Source organism: Platalea leucorodia (genome assembly GCF_965183815.1).
Source record: "Platalea leucorodia genome assembly, chromosome: 16".
NCBI lineage: Eukaryota > Metazoa > Chordata > Aves > Pelecaniformes > Threskiornithidae > Platalea > Platalea leucorodia.
The window spans coordinates 6,874,072-6,895,005 of NC_138838.1; the positions used below are offsets into that span (position 1 = coordinate 6,874,072).

A 20,934-nucleotide genomic window follows, 5' to 3' on the forward strand; every position below is an offset into this window, starting at 1 on the left:
CAGCGTTGCACGCGCAGTAACGCACGCGCATGCACTCACACGACCCCACTCACACACACGTGGTAGCCCACACCACCAGTCTTACACACGCACACGCTCTCACACCCAGCATCACGCACCCGGTACCCCGCTCACACACAGTGTCCTCCCCCACACACACTCACACACTCACACACGCGCACACTCACACGCGCATTCACGCACATTCACACACGCACACGCTCACACTCATGCACACTTATGCACACGCGCACTCACACATGCACACACACTTGCAGATGTGCATGCACACACACACGCTGACGCACATGCTCTCACACAATCACATGCACACACACGCGCACGTGTGCACTCTCACACATGCACACTCACGCACACACACGCACACGTACAGACACACTCACAGACATGCACACACACGCACATACACGCACACACACGCACCCTCACGCATACATGCACACACTCACATGCGCACACACTCGCACACAGGTGCACACATGCATGCACTCTCACACTTACACATGCACTCCCACTCCCACACGCCTCGCGCACGCGCACGCACACGCACTCCAATACATGCACACCCACTCACATACACACACTCACACATGCATGCTCTCACACGCATACACATGCACACACACGCACACGCACCCACACGCACGCACACGCTCTCACGCGCACACACACTCACACTCACGCGCACACACGCGCACACACGCACACCCACTCACATACACACACACGCTCTCACGCGCACACACACTCACACTCACGCGCACACACGCGCACACACGCACACCTACTCACATACCCACACACGCTCTCACGCGTACGTACACGCACGCGCGCACCCCCGCGCGCACACGCGCTCCACGCGCTCCCCCGCCCCGCGGGCGCTGCCGGCCCCGCCCCCCGCCGCCATCCCCCAGGCGGCCGCGCGGGCGCACGCGCGCTGCCTCCCGCCGCCGCGGGCCGGGACGCGGCCGCCCCGCAGCCGCCGCCGGGACTCGGGTGAGGGGCGCGGCGGGGCCGGGGCCGGGGCGGGCGGCGCGGGGTCGGGCAGCGCCGGCGGCCCCCTTCCCCGTGAGCGGGGGGCCAGGGCCGCCCGCGAGGGGCCTCCCGCGGGGCCGTCACGGCGGCGAGCGACCGGTACCGACGCGCGGCCGCCCCGGGCCCAGCCCGCTCGCAGCGGCGCGGGGGGGGGCGGCCGGGAGCCGGGCCTTCCCCTGCGCGCCCGGGGGGCCGTTCCCCCGCTCGGCCGGGGGACGAGAGCGCGGTTCCCCTGGCAGCAGGCCCCGTCCCCTCCGCCGCCCCCGAGGGGGGACCGGTGCCGCCCGGACGAACCCGCCTGCACCTGCGGGGCCCGTGAGGGGGCCTTACCCCGGGGTAACCGGGTGTCTGAAGCGGGGGGGGAGCCGTGTTGAAGCCAGGAGGCGGCTGCCGTGGGTCTGCCGGTGCTGCCGGCAGCTGCCAGCCTCGGCCGGAGCCCTCGGACGGGCGGCAGCGGCCCGGCTGGCCCCGAGCCCCGGCTCCCCTTGGCGGGGCTTGGCCTGGCCCTCCCCGGCGGCCCGGCCGTGCCGTCCGGCTGCGGGCAGGGCAGAGCCCTGCTCGGGCGAGCCGAAGCTTTCGGGAAGCCGGAGGAGCCCTCCACATCCCGCCAGGTTTGCACCCCCACAGATAAACAGCCTCCCCTCGAATAAACAACCCGCCTCGGTGCCCAGAAGCGAGGAGTGGGTTTGGTGCGATCCTGTCTTCGGGTGTACCTGCCCTGTTCTCGCTGCCTCCGCTTTCCTATTCACTCATGCCTGAAATAAGCCCTCTGATAGGCTTTGTTCCACTTCGGTTGCCGTTTTTATTTTTCTTCTCCGAAGGGAACTCTCTTGGAGCTTGTTTTGAATGGAAGGAGTCCAGGTTTGGAGCGGTCCGGTTTGATTTCTTCTGTTCTTTTGGCTGTCAACCCAGCCACCTTGTGCTGCGAGAGTCAGCAAAGGCTGGGAGAAGGCAGGACCGTGTCGAGGACAGATCGATCTGCATGGCTGGAGTTCTTAATTCGACCTCCCCTCTACCACCTTGCTCTGGTATTACCCTTGGTTGCTGCTAGCTGTGTGCTAGTCGGTGCTGGGTGCTCGTGTCCGGAAAGATGTGCTTAGATGTGAGTTATCTCACAGTCAGAAGTGCGGATCAGTTGATGTGGGGGGCCCTGGCTGGGTGGTTTGGGGTCAGGGTGGCGCAGGGCACCCGTAACGCTGCTCCAGCCCCGCGCCCTGCGCAGGGTCACGGGCTCGTTACAGCCCCGCTGCCTCCCTCTGCTGTACCTGCTCTCCTGATCCGTGTGTAATCTTTTCCCATGGGCTCTTTGCAGCCCTTCCAGTCCAATCTCTCATGTGGTGTTAGTGGTGCTTAACAAATCCCTCCTGGGCACCCTCTTTTCTGAGCAACCTGCTGAAAAGTCTCTGTTTTACCAGTCTGGTGATTTTTATTTTTTTAATGCAGCCCAGCTCAAGGGCTCCTGAGGCCTTTTCTTTTCCAGGTACAAGCTAGCATATCATTTAAACTTTTATCAACGCTGGCAATTTCAGTTCAGAAACTTAAAAAGGGACTTGGCATTTTTAGAAATCATCTCAGACCCATGAATTTTAAGATCTTGCATTTAAAGTGAAAGAAAATTATGCTTTCTGGAAGTAGAACAGGTTTGAGAATTAAACATGTCGTTCAAATGCTTTAATTCCCACCTGCCCATCCCCAGCTTTCTCACCACCATTTGCTGGAGCTTGAGGAGCAGGGAGTGAATCTGCTGGGAAACACAACCAAAATGCACCCAATTCTGTTTCTGTCCAAGTCCCTGATTAAATCCATGTGGGCTGGGGTTGTGCTGGGGTGTAAAGATCCAACCAAACAAATCGAAATTCAAGATCTGAGCCCAAGTTACAAATTACCTCCTAAGTGGAGGGCAGTTGGATGGAATATTTAAATATGCTCTTCAAGTAGTCGCGCTTTTGTTTTCATTTGGGGCAAGGTGGCCCATAGGATTTCTAATTGGAGCTAGGCATGTTTGCTGAATAAACGTAGCTTGTAGGGGTTGGTATGACTTTTAGCTTTTCAAGGCATTTTTAAAGCTCAAGGTGAAGCATTATAGTCCATGGGATTTTAGCAGACGTGTAGCTACTCTCTCTGGGCTGCCAGCCTTCCCAGGACAGAGCCAGCATGAAGGAGCTGGTGCAGCTGAACTGCTGCTGCTAGCATCCGAAACGCGGTGCTGGTACAGGGGGGTGCGTAACGCATCCCAGGCCGCAGCCAGGCGTCTCCGCACAGCTCTGTTAGCTGCCCACCCCAAACCCTCTCTGCCTTGCTGTAACGCAGACAGCGGCCTGAGGGGGTAGGCTGAAAACCGCACGAGCAGCTCTGGTATTGAATTTCTCCACTTTTAATATTTGTGTGCTGCTGGATTCCCGGAGAGCGGAAAGGAACTGCAACTTCAGGCCTTTTATTTCTCTTGTTTGCCTTAACTCAGGGACTCGTGTAATTTTGGCTTACTGAAGCTCTCCCGCATTCCTCACTTCCCAATCCATGCAAACAGCTGCTGGCACGAGCAGCGTTCAGAAGCGAGAACTGGCAGGAGGCTGAAATACGCCCCTTGCTCCTCCTTTGGACCAGCAGTCCCAGCGCAGGAAATATTTTTCCGTTCTGATGGGGAAGCGAATGTTGGAGCACGCGACGCTCGCCTACAGCCGGTCCGGGTACCTTTGCTCGCCTGTAGGAGCTGGTCGGCACGTGTGGTCCAGGATTCAAAGCATCGCTGCCATCCGAGGGGATGAGCGATAGGCTTTTGTCACCCGGCTGTTCTCGGCCAGTGTCCCAGCGAGTGCGAGGTGGTACATGAAGGAGGCAGCTGTTCTGCTGGGATACCCTCTTTTTTCCATTTCCTGCTGCTGTGTTTCAAAAAGAAAGGAAAATGAATCGCCGACGCCCTCCAAACAGCTCCTGCTCTGCTTGTGGCTGTAGGATGTGCAGATGAATATTTGGTAACAACAACTTTGGGGCAAAACTGGTGCTGGTTCTCTCTTTGGGGTTGAGAGCACCTGATGCAGGTGGGTAGGACAGAAAACCCTGCAGCCCTGCTTTGGCTCACGTTGGTGCAAGTCAAGCGTGGACACGCTGGTGTCCCTGAGGAGGAGGTGTCTTGGTGCGAAACCTGCCATAAAAAGAGCTGGCAGAGGCAGGTGTTGGGTTTGATACCTCAAGTATTAATTTGCTGGTTTGAGCAGTAAAATAACCATCCTTGGTGCATTAGGGGAGAACAAATTACATTGAAAAGATCACTTGCAGAGACCGGGGTCTTCTGTTGCTGATCTAGAGCAGTTTGTCACCAACACCAGTCGAGCTGGGGGTGTTCTGTAAAAATCTCAGAGCAGCTCATGAACTAATTTACAATGAATTCCTGGAGAAAGTGTTGCTTTCCTCTTATAAATGCAGACATGTGGGTGTGTCTGTTCTTCGCTCGCTCTTTTTCTATTTCTTTTTTAAGCTAGAAAGCCACACGAGCATGATGGATGGGACGCTCCACGGAGCGTGGGATCTTCCCCCATCCGGCAGGGATGTCATTCTCCGCGCAGATGGCATCCTCCAGTGGAAGCCACCCACTGCTTCTCTGCCTCTTGGGAGACCTGAACTTTTCCATTTGACGGGAAGGAAGCTCATAGCTCCCTGCTGACTGCTGGGAGTTAAGCGAGCAATCAGTGACGTGAGACCTTAGGAGGGAGAAGCCGACTTTATTTTAAAACAAAATGAATTTCGCTCATTCACAGTCATACCCACCTGCTCACGAGCACCAACACGGGGATCTCCAAGTGGTCTGTCTGGCATTGGGGCATCAAGACAGATGGTCTGGACAGGATTCCTTGCAATGACACAGCAGACAAGGAATGCCAAATATCAGACCTCTGGTGTCTCTTGGCCAGCTTGGCGACCCTGTGATGGCTTTGGGTCTGCTGTTTTTACATCCCTTGGGGGCTAAGAGTGATGGTGATCTTTTGTCTCTGCTTCCTGTCCCTTCTAGTCGTTAGGATTTACTCACTGCCCTTTGTGTCTTTATCTGGGTGTCTTAAGGCTCCTACCCCATTCTCCCTTCTCCTCCAAATCATCTCTTAATGGCTTGAGTCTTTGTTGATGCAGATTGTCCCTTGTTTCGAGATGTTCCTCGTTTTCCAACCTAGGAAGCTGCGGCTAGGTGTCCTGAAGCCGTGCTAAATCTCTGCCCTCAGCAAAAGCTGTTTATTATGCCCTGGTAATAAACCTCCTGGTGCTTCCATACTCATTCCCATCCATTCTTCACTCAGATCACACTCAGCCTATGTATTACTGTGATTTGCAGACTGTGTGTAAAGGATTTTCTTCTGGCTTTGTGTGCATGTATGATGCTGCGCAGAAGGAGTCAAGGGACTGATCCTGGATCAAAACTGAGTGATCAGAGGCCTGAATGGAGCTGATGTTGTAACCCTGGAGCTCAGATCAGTGAGAAGACTTTGGGAACTGCTTGTGTAACTAAGTCATTCGTGTGCACAAGTGCTCGGAGAGCTCCTGCTCACAAGCTGGCAGCTCACATCGGGGTGGTCAGAGTGTAACGCTGCCAGGACCAGCACTGAGCACAGGCAGGGAGGGATGCGGAGTGGCCGCTTGCCTTGGCACACTCCTGGCGTCTGGACTCGGGTCAGGGCTTATGGATCTGCCCAGTGCAGATCAGTGGCAGCTCTGGGCGGGTTTTGTACAGGTCTGCAGCGACTGGTGGTGTCTGGGGCCACAAACCACAAGAAGCTGAGTCTCTCCGAAGAGTTTTTGCTCTAAATTAGCAAGAAAAGTTGCTACCATTGGCAGGGAGTGGGTGGTGGTACCTCATTTGCCCTCGACCAGAGGGTTTTGAGGCCGATCCACTTCTCTGTAGTCTCCTAAATGCATAGTGAGCATCTTCTGTGAAAGGCTGAGCTTGTTTCCCTCTCTTAAATGGCTTGTGTGGTATGGATGCAGGGTGGGGTGGATTTAAGGCATCATTCTCAGCTCCGTGTGCGCTCTTTGTTTCTTGCTGCAGGTCCCCCAGAAGAAAATGGTCTAAGGCCAGCCAGCGCAGCTGCCCCTTCCAATTGCGGCGTGCCCAGACCTCAGGGAGGAACATGGCAGCAGCTCAGGGAGCAGGAAGCAGTTCAGCCGGGCCGTCCGGACTCCCCGGTTCTGCCCCGGGGCACAGCAGCAACTCAACAGCAGTGGCAGTGTGGGAATGGCAGGATGAATTTGGCAGGTGGAGGCCCTACCGAGGGAATGTCTGCAGCTACATTGAACAGGTTTTTCAGGCCTCTCAGCAGAAGGGCCGGCGTTCGGGGTCGGGGCTTGCCAGCAGCATCCCTTTGGGACATGCGGATCCTGTCTTGGCCCCCTACGTCATTGACATCCCAAGCTTGACGCAGTTCCGGCAGGATACAGGTAAGGGAGCTTCTCTGCCCATGCTGGGGTTTTGATGAGGTTGCTTGCATGCTTGGAGATAAGCAGGACCTTGTTCTGCACAGGAGAGTCCTACAAAGCTCTGCTGTCACTGCTGGGCAGTTCTTTGACGAGTGGCGTGTCTGCTTCCCTCCTGGTGCTGTCTGCTGCCCAGCATGTTAGCACGTGAGTGAATCAGTGTTGGCTGGCGTGAATCTGCGGGGCTGGGTGCAGGCAGGCAGTGGTGATCTCTTAAGGAGCCTCATCACGGGACCTCTGGAGCTCAGAGTTTGTGAGCCAGCGCTGTAAACTTTCTTCCTCCCCCCACCCACATCCATTCAAGACCACTCGCATAAAAAGGCCTTTTTACGATTCAGACCCTCCCGTTTGAATCCCTTGTTCCCTCTGCGACTGGAGTGCCAGCTGCTTTACCTTGGCATGCCGCCCTGCACAAGCTGCTTTGCGAAAGCCTGCAGCCCCCGCAGAACGCTGTAATGCTGCAGCAGAATATTCCCCGCACTTGTGCTATACAAGGCTGGCTTGCTTCCTCCCAGGGAGGAAGGGCGGGCTGGTCTTAATAGCAGGATTGAGACCTAACTTTCATTCTCATCTCGTCTCTCTTGGGGTCACTGAGGCTAGCAGCTCAGAATTTGCTGAGATGACTCCTACCCTCTTTTGCTCCAGATGTGCTGAGCAGCTGTAGCTTAGAAAGAATGCGGGGTGGAATGCATGCTCTTCATCTCTGGAAAATCCAGGGAGATCCCAAATTACACACCCCCGTGAATGGCTGCTTTGGAAAATTCTCTGTGCATCAGTTTCCCCTTTGCCAACATTTTTCCCATCACCCAAGGACACAGTCAAGCATCACCCCAAGCTTTAGAGATGGGCAGTGCTTTGGTTTCCTGCCAATTGAAGCAGTAAGTGAGCAATATCTTGAATCAACTGCACGATTGGGCAATTCCTACAGGAAAGGGAAGTGGTTGGAGCAAATGTGAGTCGTCATCACAGCTGCATCTGTGGTTTTATTCTGACATGGTGACCTTAGGATTGGTTTTTCCTAGGGGTGTCCTGGGTGAGGAGCTTTCTTAGCTGGATGCCTTGGCAGGTCTGGCTCAGCATGGCCTGTTTGAGCACCTGGAAGCCCTGCTGAGGCTGTGGCTTTGAGCAATACAGCATGGACCACCAGAGCTGGCACCAGCGGCTGTGTCTTGTTTTCTTCACGCCAAACTTGTGAAGGAACCTTCTAGCCTCTTGTCCTTTCAGCCAGTGCTCCAACACATGGGCAGCAATCCCAGGCCGTCAGGAAACGGCTCGGTTTGATGAGGGTGAGCAGAGTGCCTGGGGGAGACTGAAAGATGTGTCCCAGTGTGAATGGGACATCCTTCTCCACAAGTGGAGCTGTCTCTCCGCAAAGATCTTGTATCTGTTTAGACCCTTGTGAAAGATCTCAAAACACCTAGTGAATATTGTCCATCGCAGGATGGTTTGGAGTTGGTCATTTCGGGGGGACAGCCCAATACAATCTTGGAAATGATGTTGGCTGATGTGATCTCATTGTTTGGATGAGATCTGTGGTTGAGTCGTTAATAACAAAAAGGCTGGTTCCACTTCACAGCTCTCTTGCAGTGTTTCCCAGCGATTTGGAGGGGTGCTGATCAGAGCGGCCAGGTCTGTGAGCCTCCCTCCGCAAGTACTTGTGTGCTCTGCAATGTGACTATTGGAAACGCTCTCATATCCCCTTTCAGTGGCCCAGTTCTAAGCAAAGCTTTTTCTCTCTGCAGGGCTCTGCCTTAAACCTGAACCTTTCTGAGCGAGCAGCCAGCTGACCTTTGTCATGAGCTGCAGAAAAGAATCTCTGCAGGAAACATCCCCATGAAAAATCTTTAAACAGAGCAAAAAATAGGCTGTTGTATTCTACTCATTAGCTATTAGACAGACAAATAGGCTCTTCAAAGGAAGCCAGGGAGAATAACAGGAAGCCAGTGTTAGCGGGACCAGCATCCCCACCAACGGGGAATGACAGCTGTGCGGGGGGATCTTGCAGGCAGGATTAGCTGTGGGCTTCAGCTGCTGGTCGAGGCAGATTAGCTGGGAGCGAATGCAAGGGAGCAGCAGGAGTTGTCCTCTCGCCACAGCTGTTTGCCCACCCTGGAGAGGAATGCTGGTTTCCCTGCCAGCCTGGGAGAAGGGGAATGTTTTCCAAGTGCATGGCTTTGGTCTTGTTATTGACTTCTAAAAGCTCTTCTCCCTGCTGCTGTTTTGGGATGTAAAAAATACAGGTTGCTTACAAACTCCTCAAGTCCTCTCTGTGCTGCTTTTAGCTTCTGACCCGCCAATGGAGCAGGGGCAGCCTTGCTGATCTCCTCTGAGATGCGTCCCACTGGGCTTTCTGACACCTTGCTTTACCCGTGGTAGTCCCCTTTCTCCTGGGAGCAGATTCCCTGCACTCATCTCCAAATGTAGTTCATTTCTCACCATCTCGCTTCCAGCCCAGTCTCATCCCCTGTCCTCCTCCTGCTCAGGGGCCATCCCTGATGTTGCCTGCCTGTTGAGGCCATAGGTTGTGTGTTCCTAAAATTTGGCAGGACTTGTTTGCTGGATAGGAGCAGTCATTGCTAGAGTTTGCTCTTGGCTGTTTCATCTGCTTTCCCATGTAAGATGTTGATTCCTGGCTGGGGAAGGTCAGCTCGGTTCTGCTGACACCTTCTGCCCTGACTGCTGCCAGAGGAAGGCCTTGTCCCACAGGAATCCCTGGGCGTCGTGGTTGAGCTGTTGGGGTTCAATCCCAATTCTTACGGGGGATGTTGCTGTGTTTCACTGGCTGCTAGTAGTTTTTTAGGTGCGATGATAAGATGTTGTGTGTTGGATGGTGTCACTGGAGAGTCCTGCTCTGCAGGAAGCAGGACGCTTGGTGCTGCTCTGGCTGCTGAAGCAGAGGTTTGGAGTAAGTGCTGGACCTCTCCTGGCTGCTCATCCCCTGCATGGGCTGAGGCAAGCCATTCCAGTCCCCAGTGCCTTCAGCTTCCCAGCAGAAACAGGAGTCCTGCTGTTCCTTGATACGGCGCATTCTGCCTTTGAGAGAGCCTCAGCCTTTGTGTCAGCTCTGGAGCTCAGATCTGTCTGTCCTGATTTAGTTTCTGCAGTGCCACGTGGGACACACCTGCACCCCAGCACAGGGTCTCATGATCTGACCACCAAAACCCTGTGCAGAAACCACTGGCACCATTTACAAAGAAGCCCAGGAGTGCGACGGGAGCAGAGATGTGACTTTCATGCTGTCAAGCAGAATTTTTAGCAGCGAGGAGGCAGTTAATGCCCTTATGGTTTGAGTCAAGTCCTAGTAGTTTCCGTAATACCCTGGTACTATGGGGTAGAAAGGACAGCAGTGTGAGGCAGCGATACTTGAGCCAGCATTCAGTCAGCCAGAGCCTCAACACAGGTAGCAATTGGGTTTTGGCAGTGTGGAGTCCCACGTGGGCTGTCCTCCCTCTTCTTTTGGGTGTGCTTCTTGGGTGCAAAGCTTGCTTGGGTTGCCTGCCCCCCAAGGAGCCACCAGCAATATCCTGGGCCAGTTCTCTGCAGGCTTTGGGTGTGGATGCTTATAAACATGGCCGTTTTCACCTGGGGTCCTGGAGCATAGTGTCATAACTCTCATGACCTCTTAGGAGGCTTTATTTTATTTTTTTTCCTCTCGGTGCGGTTCTCTGAACTCCTCCTGTGTCGTAAGGACTTGCCGCATCCCTGTTCACCCCCACCTGCCTGCATCCCCAGACTTGCTTGCCCCGCGGCATTTCCCGCTCCTCTTTCTCAGTGCGGAGTGCTGCTGAGGATTTTCCCAGCAGCAGCAGTTTTGACCCTGCTGCAGGAACCTGTTTTTGCAGAGGTTGTAGAGCTTCTGTCCTGTTGGGTGGCTTACCTCCCTCTCATTAGGCTTTTTCTTTTGTAAAGAAAGGAATAAAGTAACCAGGAGTGAAGTCTCCCTGGAGAGCCAGGCTTCCAGGGGCTTTCGAGCTCCTGCTGTTGCTGTCGAGCGGCCTTGCAAGACCAGCGTGTCTGCTTTCATTTCTCTTCCTTTATCTGAACAGCTGCTCCCTCCAGTTTCCAAATGACTTCGCTGTCCTCTCCTCTGTAGTCTTGCTGTATCTCCCAGCAGTCAGGAGCCTGGAGAAGCTGGCCCTGTCCGTCCTCTCCAAAGTCCTCATCCTGGGCCTTGTGAGACTTCACCCACTCCCCCAAAAGCAAAATTGCTCAGACCCTTGTGTAGCAAAGTGGGCGTTTAGCCCCTTAAGCGCTTCTGCAAAGCGCTTCCCGATGGTGTCATGTCTCTATAGTTACTCTGTTGTCAAGGCTGTGGGAGTTGGGTTTTTTTAACCAGATCTGTGCCTCAGCCTGGTTTGGGTTTTTTTTTTACCTTTTTTTTTTTTTTTTTTTAACATCGGGGAGGCATATGTGATCGCTGTGTCTTTGTGCTTGAGTGTGTCTGTCTCTGCGTCCTCTCTCCTTCCCTCCTTTCCCACCCTTCCTCCCAGCAGCTTTTGAACCTGTTGCCAGCCCGTAATCAGATTTGGCAGAGGGACAGGGATCTCGGGGGTGTTGTGTTTCTGTAAGCTTCGTGAGCAAACCCAGCCCTGTCAGGAAGAGAAAGTCTGTTAGTGCCCCTGCCAAGGGAGAGGTGAGGAAGGCCACCCTGACGCAGGCACCGCAGATCTGTGCGGAAACAAGTCCCTCAGACCAGGTCCCCCTTACTTTTCTGCTCATAAAATGATTTATTTTTTCCTCTCCTCCCCACGCAGGGACGATGCGGGCTGTCCGCAGGCACATCTTCCCCGGGGACTCCGCTGCTGGGCAGGGCATCATCTGGGAGTGGCAGAACGATGAAGGCGGGTGGTCCCCCTACGAGATGAACGTCTGCGTGTTCCTGGAGCAAGCCCGTGCCACGAACCACCAGCGAGTAGATCTCGGACCCTTGGGCTACAACTATGAAGTTGACTTTGTGGCTCAGGTCCAGACCAACAAGACCACGAGGTTTCGCCGTGGCGTTCAGAGGCGCTTGGACGCCCCGTACCCGGTGACGGCCTCCCCGGCGCCCCTTCACACGGGGGTGGCTTGTTCCTGCCAGCAGTGCTGGCTAAATGGTGGGACTGGTCCCATCACCACGCGCTACCGGCATTCCATGATAAACTTTCCCAACTCTTCTGCTAGTCATCAGGTTTCCGGTAGGACAGCGTCAGTAAGTTCTTCCAGCGTTGGCTTCGTGCCCTATAACAAACCGACTTTGTCTGGAGCAAGGTCAGCACTGAGACTCAATGCACAGAGCACCTGGGCTTTGCCTCAAGCTGGAGGCCCCAGCACAGGACTGTCTGCATCTAACGGAGTCAGGTATGGACCTTAATTCACCTTTAAATACTGTGCACGTGTCCAAGAGACCTGCTGTGCTCAGGCCTTCGTTATCTAGGAGCTTCTCTGTCCCAGAGGACTTTACAAGGGTCTTGTCCCTAGACTGAGAGAGGTGTTTCTGCCTTTGTGTCTAGTACAGTGGATGAGAAGGCTTCTCCTCTGCTTTCCCCTTCTTTTCTCCCACTTGAAAGCTAGTCCCTGTCTACTGCCCTCGCTGAACCACTGGAGAAAGCAGTCAGGTTGAGATACTGCAGGTTGGAGGAAATTAAAGGTGATTGGTGGCATTTCTGGTTACACTTAAAAACAACTTTGAGGGGGACTGAGTGAATGAAAAGGGGACTTCTGAACGCCCTTATTAAATTTGAAATATGCAGTAAACATAGAGTGGAAAACTGCTCTGTGTTCAAAGGTCTTCCCCTTCAAGAAGAGAGCACAGGGCTCAATGTGTGTGGATGAGACCTCGTGAGACCTGACAGAACCAGGAAGTCCTGGTTGGACATTTTTAAGGTGAACAAGCAGAAAAAAACCCAACCCTAAGACATAGATTTGATCAAGGATTTTTTTTAAATCCATTGTGAAGATGTTTAGAAAACCAAATCAGTAATTTACTTTCCCCTTCCTTTGATCCCTTGAACCATATTGATCCCTCTCTATCTGAAGTCAGTGGGGTGACACTAGCAATGCGAGGGGTGTCCAGGCTGTTCGTCAGGCTAAATGCTGATGCAGCGCAGAGATGCCGCTGGATAATCACAGCAGCGGTTCATTTTGCACGTGTTGAGGCGTCGTGGGGCTTCGCTGTTGCGATGCTGGAGGACTGGAAGCACAAGCAGGACTGTAAGTGATTTAAAATCCAGCTAAGCCTCGTCTTGTGAGGGTTGTTTGCCATGTCCTTTCCCTTCATCTTTCTTCAGTGACCCTCTCCTGGCTGGGTGCTGAGGGCGGGCTCTGGCTCTCTGGAGGGAGCTGGTTGCTTTGAAGGAAGGGCTGGCAGTTGTTGCGGTGCTAGCTGAGGTCAAGCTTTCCTCAGTTCTTTGAGCTGTCACCCCTCAAACACTCCAGCTTGTATGGATGGGTCACCCATGCTGGCTGCTGATCCATTTTCACTGTGGCTCTTCTCCGACAGGGCTGAAACCAGTGTGCATCTCGCAGCACAGGATTTCAGCTCCCGTCAGTGAGCGGCTGGAGCCGAAGGAGGGCTGTGTTTGCACCTTGCTGGTGTGGGAGGAAGGGCTTCACTTCTTTTCAGGCCTTGTGGCTGTTGCCAGCTAAATGAAAAGCAGAGTCTCATGGGCTGACAGCCCGGCTCCTCTCCACGGCGTGGGCTGCTGGGCCAAGCGGTGGTCAGTTGTCCCCCGTGGGCTGGAGCGGTGCTGTGGCACTGGGCTCCAGCGGGGATTTGGGGGCTGGGGGAGATCAGTGTTACCCTTGCAAAGTGGGGCACTTCCCTCTGCGTTCTTGTAGGATGGTCTCTGTGAAGCCTGGACACCCAAACCAAGCCAGATCACCACTAATCGGCTTTCAGGGTCTTAACTCTTTCTGTGCGCAAGCCTTTGCTAGCAGAGCTCTGTGGCCTGTCTGGTGGTAATACTCACACCGAGTATCTCCCAGCGTTAAACTGAGGACCAAGCAAGGGCTGTCTGACTGCTCCCTCCGTTTGTAAACTGCTGGAAGCATACGGAGCAGTATACGCATTTCACCGTAAATAATCCAGGTGCTGAACCGCTGTGTGAGCACCTGAGAAACTAAAGGCGAACTTGCCAGGGCTGATTTAGCTGTCCAAGCTACCCTGAGTAAATACAGAGATAAGAGATCTAGAAGGGTGTTGAAAGCACATTCTGCTAATTACATGAGGCACAGGGGTTTGAGGTTTATTTTGAATCTCATTTGTATTTTAAGCAAGATGGTGAATCTTCAGATATTTTCCTTAGTGTCGTATCAGGACTTTCCCTCTTCGGGGTTATTGGGTGAAATGTCTTCCCGCATCCTGTTCTTCTTTCTCACCATCGTTTTCTGGTGCTTTCTTTGCACCTGGTGATTTTTTTGTGGCATCTTAAGCATCTGCAATACTTCTCTGTTCCAGTTGCCTTTGAATAGGGTGAGAACCAGAGCTCGCTACTGCCTGCAGGAGCCCCAAGTAAGGCTTTTGCAGTCTCCTGAAGAAGCTGCCAAATTTCCCCCTCTCGCAGAAGCCGCTGGTCAGTGCGTGGGGCTGCCGGGCTGCCTAGAGCCCGTGTCCTTCCCCAGAGCCTCAGCATGATTTGCAAAGTGACTCTCGGAGTGGCAACTGCTGATAAAAACGAAGAGCCAAATGCTGCAGCAGTTGCCCCACAAGCCTGTCTGGAGCCCATCGGGGTCTGGTATGTTGTGTGCTACTGGTGGGGGGACAGGCTGTCCTGAAAGGAGGGAGGGTGGGAGACGGATGTTAGAGAGGGGTGGCACAGGATCCTTGCCGTGAACTGAGCCCGCGGCCCAGGTGATGCTGGCTAGGAGGAGAGGGACAGCCAGGAGATCTGTGGATGCCCAGTTGGGGCGGCCAAGGAGGACATTGTCGTGGCAGCGTGCTGGGCTGGCTCCCAGGAGCTGCCGGGGCAGCGGGCAGCTCTCAGTGGCTGGTTAAACCCTCTGACGGGCAAGTGCTGGCAGAGCTTGTGCTGGGTTGATGCAACAACCCTCCGGGGCTGGCGTATGTCCCCACGCTCCCTGCTCAACTGCTCCAGCTCCATCCCTTCTTGAGCACTGCTGAAGGTGGCTTTTGTGACAGGAGCATCTGGTCCCCTCCCTGACAGCCAGCCCAGGGACAGCAGCAGAGGGCAGAGCCCTCCCGGAGCGCTGGCACTGCTGCGGAGCTGGTGGTGGCGTTGGCTGTGGATGAGCAATGCCGTGGCTGGTTGAGATCTGGCTGCTGCAACCTGTTCTGCAGCTCAGCTGTTTGTGGCGTGCAAGGGGTGAGGCGGCTGGTATCTTAGCAATAATCCCTGGCTGAGCCAGCCTTTCTGGGGGATGCAAAGGGATCGTACAGTTAAATCTTTGCTGGGGACAGCAGGACATGCCACACGGGGAAGGCAGCAGCTCTTCAGATGGTTGGAAGGGAGCGTGCAAGTGCTGGCAGACTTGTGTGCCAGGCACGCTCTGTACAAACCCTGCACCCCCAGCTCTGAGCCTTGGTCCCCACTCTCCTGGCTGCTGGCTGGCTGTCCCCGCCGGGGTGCGAGCATGCCCTGAGCATGGCTGCACCGCCCAGGCTTGCCGTGGCGAGTGTGACGTGAACCCTTGGCAGGACCCGAGCCTAGCCCAGACATGGTGATGCTGCTGGGCACTTGCCTGGCTACAAGGCTTGTCAGGGAGGTGGTTTTGCAGGCAGGACATTAGGAGCTGTCTTTATCTGTACAGCTCCCTTTCTGTTCGTTAACACCAGTGTATTCCACTAGATGTATCTGTGGAAGCTTCTGTTTTCCATACCCCCCTGCAGGAGCATGCGTGGATTGCGGATCCAGCCTGTGGCTATGTGCTGAACCTGGAGGGAGGCAGCAGCTGGGGGCTCGCCTGAACAGACCCCGGAGAAGGGCACAACAAAGATATGCCCTGGTGGCCCTTCATGGATGATGTCTGGATCTCCAGTCCTTTGGGATTAGTTTTGCCAGGGATGCTCTCCTTCCTCCCTGCCAGCCAGACAGATGCACGCAGGGGAGCAATCTCTGTCTTCCAGTATAGTGCTGGATGTGAAAGGGACTTTTTCAACCCCAGCTGACAGCTTTTCCCCTGTCACCCCTGTGCTGGCTTTGAGTTGGAAATGCTGCTGGGTGGGTGTAATTGCTCCTGGCTGGGGCTACAGTCTCAGACTCGTGAAACCCGTGTTCCAGCAGAAAATACTCCAATTTCTATGAATTAGTGGAAACCTGAGTAGCAAACTCTAATAATGTGTTTCATTTAATTCCTAAGCCCAGAACATTCCTGGGTTATTTTATCCCCTAGGTTCCCTGTCTTCCCCCTCAGCTGGGCTTGGCGTGGCGTGGTGGTCCCCCTTCCCTCGCAGTTGCTGCCCGATCTCGTCCTGCATCACCAAATAGTGCGGCCTTTGTGGCGGTGAAGACGAAGTGCTAATTATCCTCCACTAATTATCCTGCCAAGGGTTTCTGTCTGCATCCAGCGTGCAGCATTGCTCATTCTTCTTAGCTGTGATGTGCAATTCCTGTGCTGGCCCGTGCTCAGAGGCCGAAGGGAAGGGAGCAGCGGGCTGCGGTGGATCCTCTGGTGTCTAATAAAGGTTGTGTTGTGTTCACCCCACAGCCTTTGGCTCCAAAGCAGCCCTGGCGGATTACTTGCTTTTTACAAAACTGCTTATCTTCACAAAGCTTGCAGGGATGACCCAGCTCCTGCCTCTCAAAGCTGAGGTGCAACTGGCAGAAGGGCTCAAAAGCTATTGGGGAAGAGACTGAAAGATGGTGCAGCTGTGTACACCCGGTTTCTTTAGGAAACACAACTAAAAATGGCAGTACTGAAGAAAACATCTCTCCTGCAGGGCTGAGAAAGAGGTGTAGTTCGTCCTGGAAAGCTGCCTAACTCCCTGTGTGGCTGTGACGGTTATTTCTAACATGCGGGCAGGAATAGCCCCCAGTACGGGCTGCCAGTAGCACAGGCATGCCTGAGCTTTTGTGGCATTGACGGTGATTAAATTTATTTCCTGTTTGCTGCGGGGCTGGAGAGCGGATGCTGGGGTGAGAGGGTGCAGCTCAGGCACTTCAAAACGCAGGTTTAATTTCCCTGTGCTCTCAAGAGGGTCAAAGTCGCTGGAAAACCAAGGGAGGAGTGCCAAGGCTTAAATAGATGTTAATATCCTTGGCTCTGCTGCTAATGTATTAAATACATGTGGGCAAGTTATTTTGCTTCTTGGTGCATTAGTTTCCTCCCGTGTATTAAACACAGTTAGTGAATCCAGGCTCCCTCACAGATGGCACTGAAATCTGCAGATGGAGCGTGCCACGGCAAGGGTTGTGTCCTTATATCGGCGCCGTTAACCGGATCTGTGAAGCTGGGGTCCGCACCTTGCTGCGTGCGGCTCCCCAGGCTCCCAGCCACCTCCTGGTGCGATCCTTCCCATCCCATGCAGGAAAGCGTCCATCTCTGGGGCAAGAGCTGCCCCGCTCCCTGTGCTGTGCTGGCTAATTGTAGAGAAAGGCGCTCCTGAAACGTGGTGAGGAGTGCCCTGCTCGTCGTATGAGCAAGTAAAGCTGCAGGAAGCAATCTTCTGGGGATATATTAATTAGTGCCCCAGCCAGACAAATCCCTGCTGTAGCTCAGCTGGCCTCTCTGAGCTTATATGGCTTTGAGTGCTGGTCTAGGTTGTGCCTGCGAATGAGGGAGGCAGCTCGAGTGGATAGGATTTTGTTTAAAAGTGTGGGGAATGGGGGCCTTGGGAAGGATGGTTATAGTATTGTGTTCCTAGGAAGGGTCTGGTGCTGTGCCCCAAAATCTCCCATAGGGAATGACCCACGGTCAGGGCTTTGTAGGATCAGGAGGTGTAACCAAGGGACCAGAACCTAGGCAGGGCCTTTCCTTTTTTCTCTCCTCCATTGCATTTTTCAGCGTTTTTGTCCATAGGCACACCCACAAGCTCCTCAGGTGGCGGTGGGGAGCTCTGCTCGGTGCTGGTCCTGCCAGCCCATTGTGACTTGTCCCACAGCCTTCTGTTAGCCAGCGTGGTTCTGCTGCCGGGCGCTCTTCCCCAGCCAGAGCAGGGAAATCTCCTCTGCTTGGTGCCAGGAGCAAAACCACGAATCCACGTGGCTGCGTGCAGCGCACCAAAAGGTCTTCCTTTAGAGGGATTCGGTCTGGGTTTTGGCATCATCTTGAGAAGAAGGGTAGGGGGGAAACTGCTGTATGGACATGAGTGTCATCGTACACCCGGTTAGCCCTGGGAGGGGCGTTAGACCTTTGGATGTTGTGGTAGCACTTGGTGTTAACATGAGGAAGGGCTGGGTGCAGCCCTGATCTGGGAGGAGAAGTGTTGGCTGTCATCCAGAGGGCTACAAGGACGTTGTGATACTGGAATATGTGGCCTGCCAGCTGGTGTGCGGGGAGAAAGGAAGGAAGAAAGGGCTGTATCAGGTGGGGAGGGGGAGCTGCTATAGGCTTCCTCGCTTCTGCTCCATTAGGGTATTGTGTATATGCAGCTTAGGTGATGTTCAGCTCAAAGCTGGCTGCCCAGTGTTTGAAATGGCAGCAGCCACGGATGCCACGCTTCCTCTTCAGTCTTGTGCTTTGCTGTCTCACCGGTGTTGCAGTATCTTGAAATTCTGGAGAAGCGAGAGGTTTTGTCATGCTCAAATATCAGTCTGCCCCATTTGCCTCCTATAGCGGATTGCCACACTCTGCTTATGGGAACCGGTGATGGAAAATCTTATCAGGATCTTCTTGCTGAATCTTAGAAGACAGTGCCTTAATTTGCATCCTTTTCTTCACAACCTGGTGACCCCTGCTGCACTCAGTCACCTCTGGTGCACAGAGCAGCAGGAGCTGCAGCGAATGGCAGGACAAAATGCCAGGACCTTACCCCAGCCTGGCTCCGTCTCTCTCCCAAGAAGCCAGCGCTGGTACAGCGATACTGGAGTAGCTTGAATCTGAGCTGATGGACTAAATAACATCTGTTGGTGCTGCTGGCAAACCTGCTCTCGGAGTCAAGGCACAGCCCGTGTATACTACAACAGCAATATCCTTCCTTGTTACCTCTTCTCCTTCCTCCTCCAAAAAAATCCACTTCAGACCCAGAGTAAGCTCTGAGTAGCATTTCTGCACTCAGAAATGTTTTTTGGCATGGCAACACTTCCTCCCACGCGCGGTGGCTGCAGATCTACCTGGGCGGTGTCGTGGCAGAGGTACCTCAAAGCAGCGTGAATTTCCCCTGATTTTGTCAGCTTTATGTCCGGGCTTCCTGCAGATGCAGAAGAAATCACGGTGCGTGGCAGCCCTGCCAGTACGCTTGCACGGTGTCGAGCAGATGGGTCAGCACATCCTATGATGTTGTTAGCTGAGATGCTGCTGTCTGAATGTGCGTGTGTTTAGCCCGTGTGAAAAAATAAGTATTTGGTTCTTCCGTGATCGCGTCAGTTGGCTTAAAGCCTCCAGCAGTCAAAGCTGACATGCTTTGCCTTTACACCGGGAGTGCAGCTGATCAGCGACTGGTTCCTGGCTGATGGATAGTAATTTATCTGCAGTGCACTCCCAGCTTCCAAAACTTGATTGCTTGCAAAATGCATCAGTTGCATATCCATTTCCCTCTGCAAATCTTAAGGGCTCTCCTCCATAGAAGCTCTAGCTCCTGGGTGAATTGGACTTGAGCCTTGCGATGCAGGAAAGAAGAGTGAGGAATTCCTCTGCCGATCTTCTCAACCCATTGTTACCAGTGATCCCCTTCCCAGAGCAGCTCTGGGTTTGCTTTCTTCAGCCTCAGGTGTAACGACCCTGTGCTCCAGCCCTTTGGAAGGATCCCCCGCTGCCCATCTGCTTTCCTGGCAGAGCTGAAGCTTCAGCTTTGTCCTCTGCTGTATTTTTACCTTCCATGGGGAAGTGAAAGCACCCAAGGTGGCTGCTGCGCTTCATGGTGTGAAGATGAAGCTCTTCAGCTTCAGTTGCGTACGGTGTCGCAGACTGGGGTGGAGGGGGGGCCCAGGCACCGCGTTGTCTTCTCGGCTGCTCAGTTGCGGGAAGGGAGGTCCAATGCCTCTCTGATTTTTGGGGGCAGGTCTCTCAAGTTCCTTTTCATGATCTGGTCCTCAAATACCCTCCTTGTCTGCAGCTGGAGGCAGAGCAGCCCCACTACTAGCCATCTGAAGAGCATCGTAGGTAGGAGCAGAAATGAAGCAAAGGGATGAGATAGAGAAGGAGGAGGGAAATACCTGAGAAAGAGCTGTGATGAAGAGGCTGAACCACGAACGGAAAAAGTCATAAAGAGGAGTCACAGCATCTGATTCAAAGCCCTTTGAAATTGAGGGGAGGATTTCCACTGTATTTGGTGGGTTTGAATTGGGCTGTAGCGAGAATAATCTGTTGCATCATTTGAAGACATTGCAAAATTGGGGACAGCAGAGGGGAAAACACAGTCTTTGAAAGAGACTGAAGGGAAACCTCTGCGGTCCAGAGAGCTTTTTAAGGGTCCAGAAGAGCTGGTGTCACTTGGCCAGGCTGTCAGAGCAGCCCCAAGCCCTGGGTCCTGCCCGGGGGTTTCTTCAAGGAGCTCAGCGCACGTGCAGGAACCTATTTCAAACTGCAGCAGGTAGGAGAAGAGGGAGGCGGGGATGCATCTCTGTTGATAGGCACCTGTGTCGCTCCCAAATCTTTTCAGCTCTGGTCATTGTCATGGAAACATGGACAAAGATTTTAGCAAGGCTGAAAGGAGGGACCTCTGTCTGCAATGCTATTTTGGGCACAGTGGCAGCTCTTGCGCCCCAGCTGGAGAGAATTAGGTTCCCCCTAGATAGCGGATGGCATTTGGGCACTTGATCACCTCAGTCTGCTCTGTGAATTCCTGGCTGGTCAGGTTTGATGTAGTTTTGGGGAGTCCTTGGGGATGGTTGTCTGAATGCACTGTGTATTCACTGCAGCTGATTTGCACGAGCCTGCGTCCATCCCAGGCACTTGTGCCACCTGAGACAAAGTCCGTGGGTGGCTTCCCTGTGCCAGCATGCTGGATTTCAAATGTTCCTGCTCTGCTTATGTGGATCCAGCTTGCTTTCTCCTCTGGTGACCCCCTCATCAGCTTTCATGCTGCTGCTTACCCTTTCCTTCCTATCTGCTGCCATCAGCTAATGGCATGACCCTGGCTGCCCCTGTATCCCCAACTAGCTTGAGATGCAGCTGCCAGTGCTGGGAAACACTGCCAAAACAAGTAGATCAGGAACCTGAAGGGGATGTTTAGTGTCCAAATCCTCTTGATTTCCAAAAGAAGGTGGGTGCCAAACTATTCTAAGTCTCCTTCAACCTTCCCTCCCTTGTTCCCACATCTTGCAGTAACCCCTTGGCTGCATAGGGAGAGTCAAGGTTTGATTCTGTTCAACCCACAGCTACAGC

At 53.9% G+C, this 20,934-nt stretch overlaps 1 protein-coding gene across 9 annotated transcripts in view; it reads left to right on the forward strand.

The window, feature by feature from the left end:
* The first annotated feature begins 954 nt into the window (after positions 1 to 954).
* Positions 955 to 20,934, forward strand: part of DTX2 (deltex E3 ubiquitin ligase 2) — a 39,494-nt gene continuing 19,514 nt past the window's right edge. For 2 of the 9 annotated variants that reach the window (XM_082328280.1, XM_082328287.1), the window contains exons 1-5: positions 955 to 1,017; positions 1,878 to 2,084; positions 3,518 to 4,028; positions 6,089 to 6,477; positions 11,268 to 11,853. In XM_082328280.1, coding sequence (XP_082184406.1) covers positions 4,018 to 4,028; positions 6,089 to 6,477; positions 11,268 to 11,853 — 986 coding nt within the window. In that variant the 5' untranslated portion in view covers positions 955 to 1,017; positions 1,878 to 2,084; positions 3,518 to 4,017. The other 7 variants (XM_082328282.1, XM_082328284.1, XM_082328281.1 and 4 more) reach the window with 7 other exon arrangements.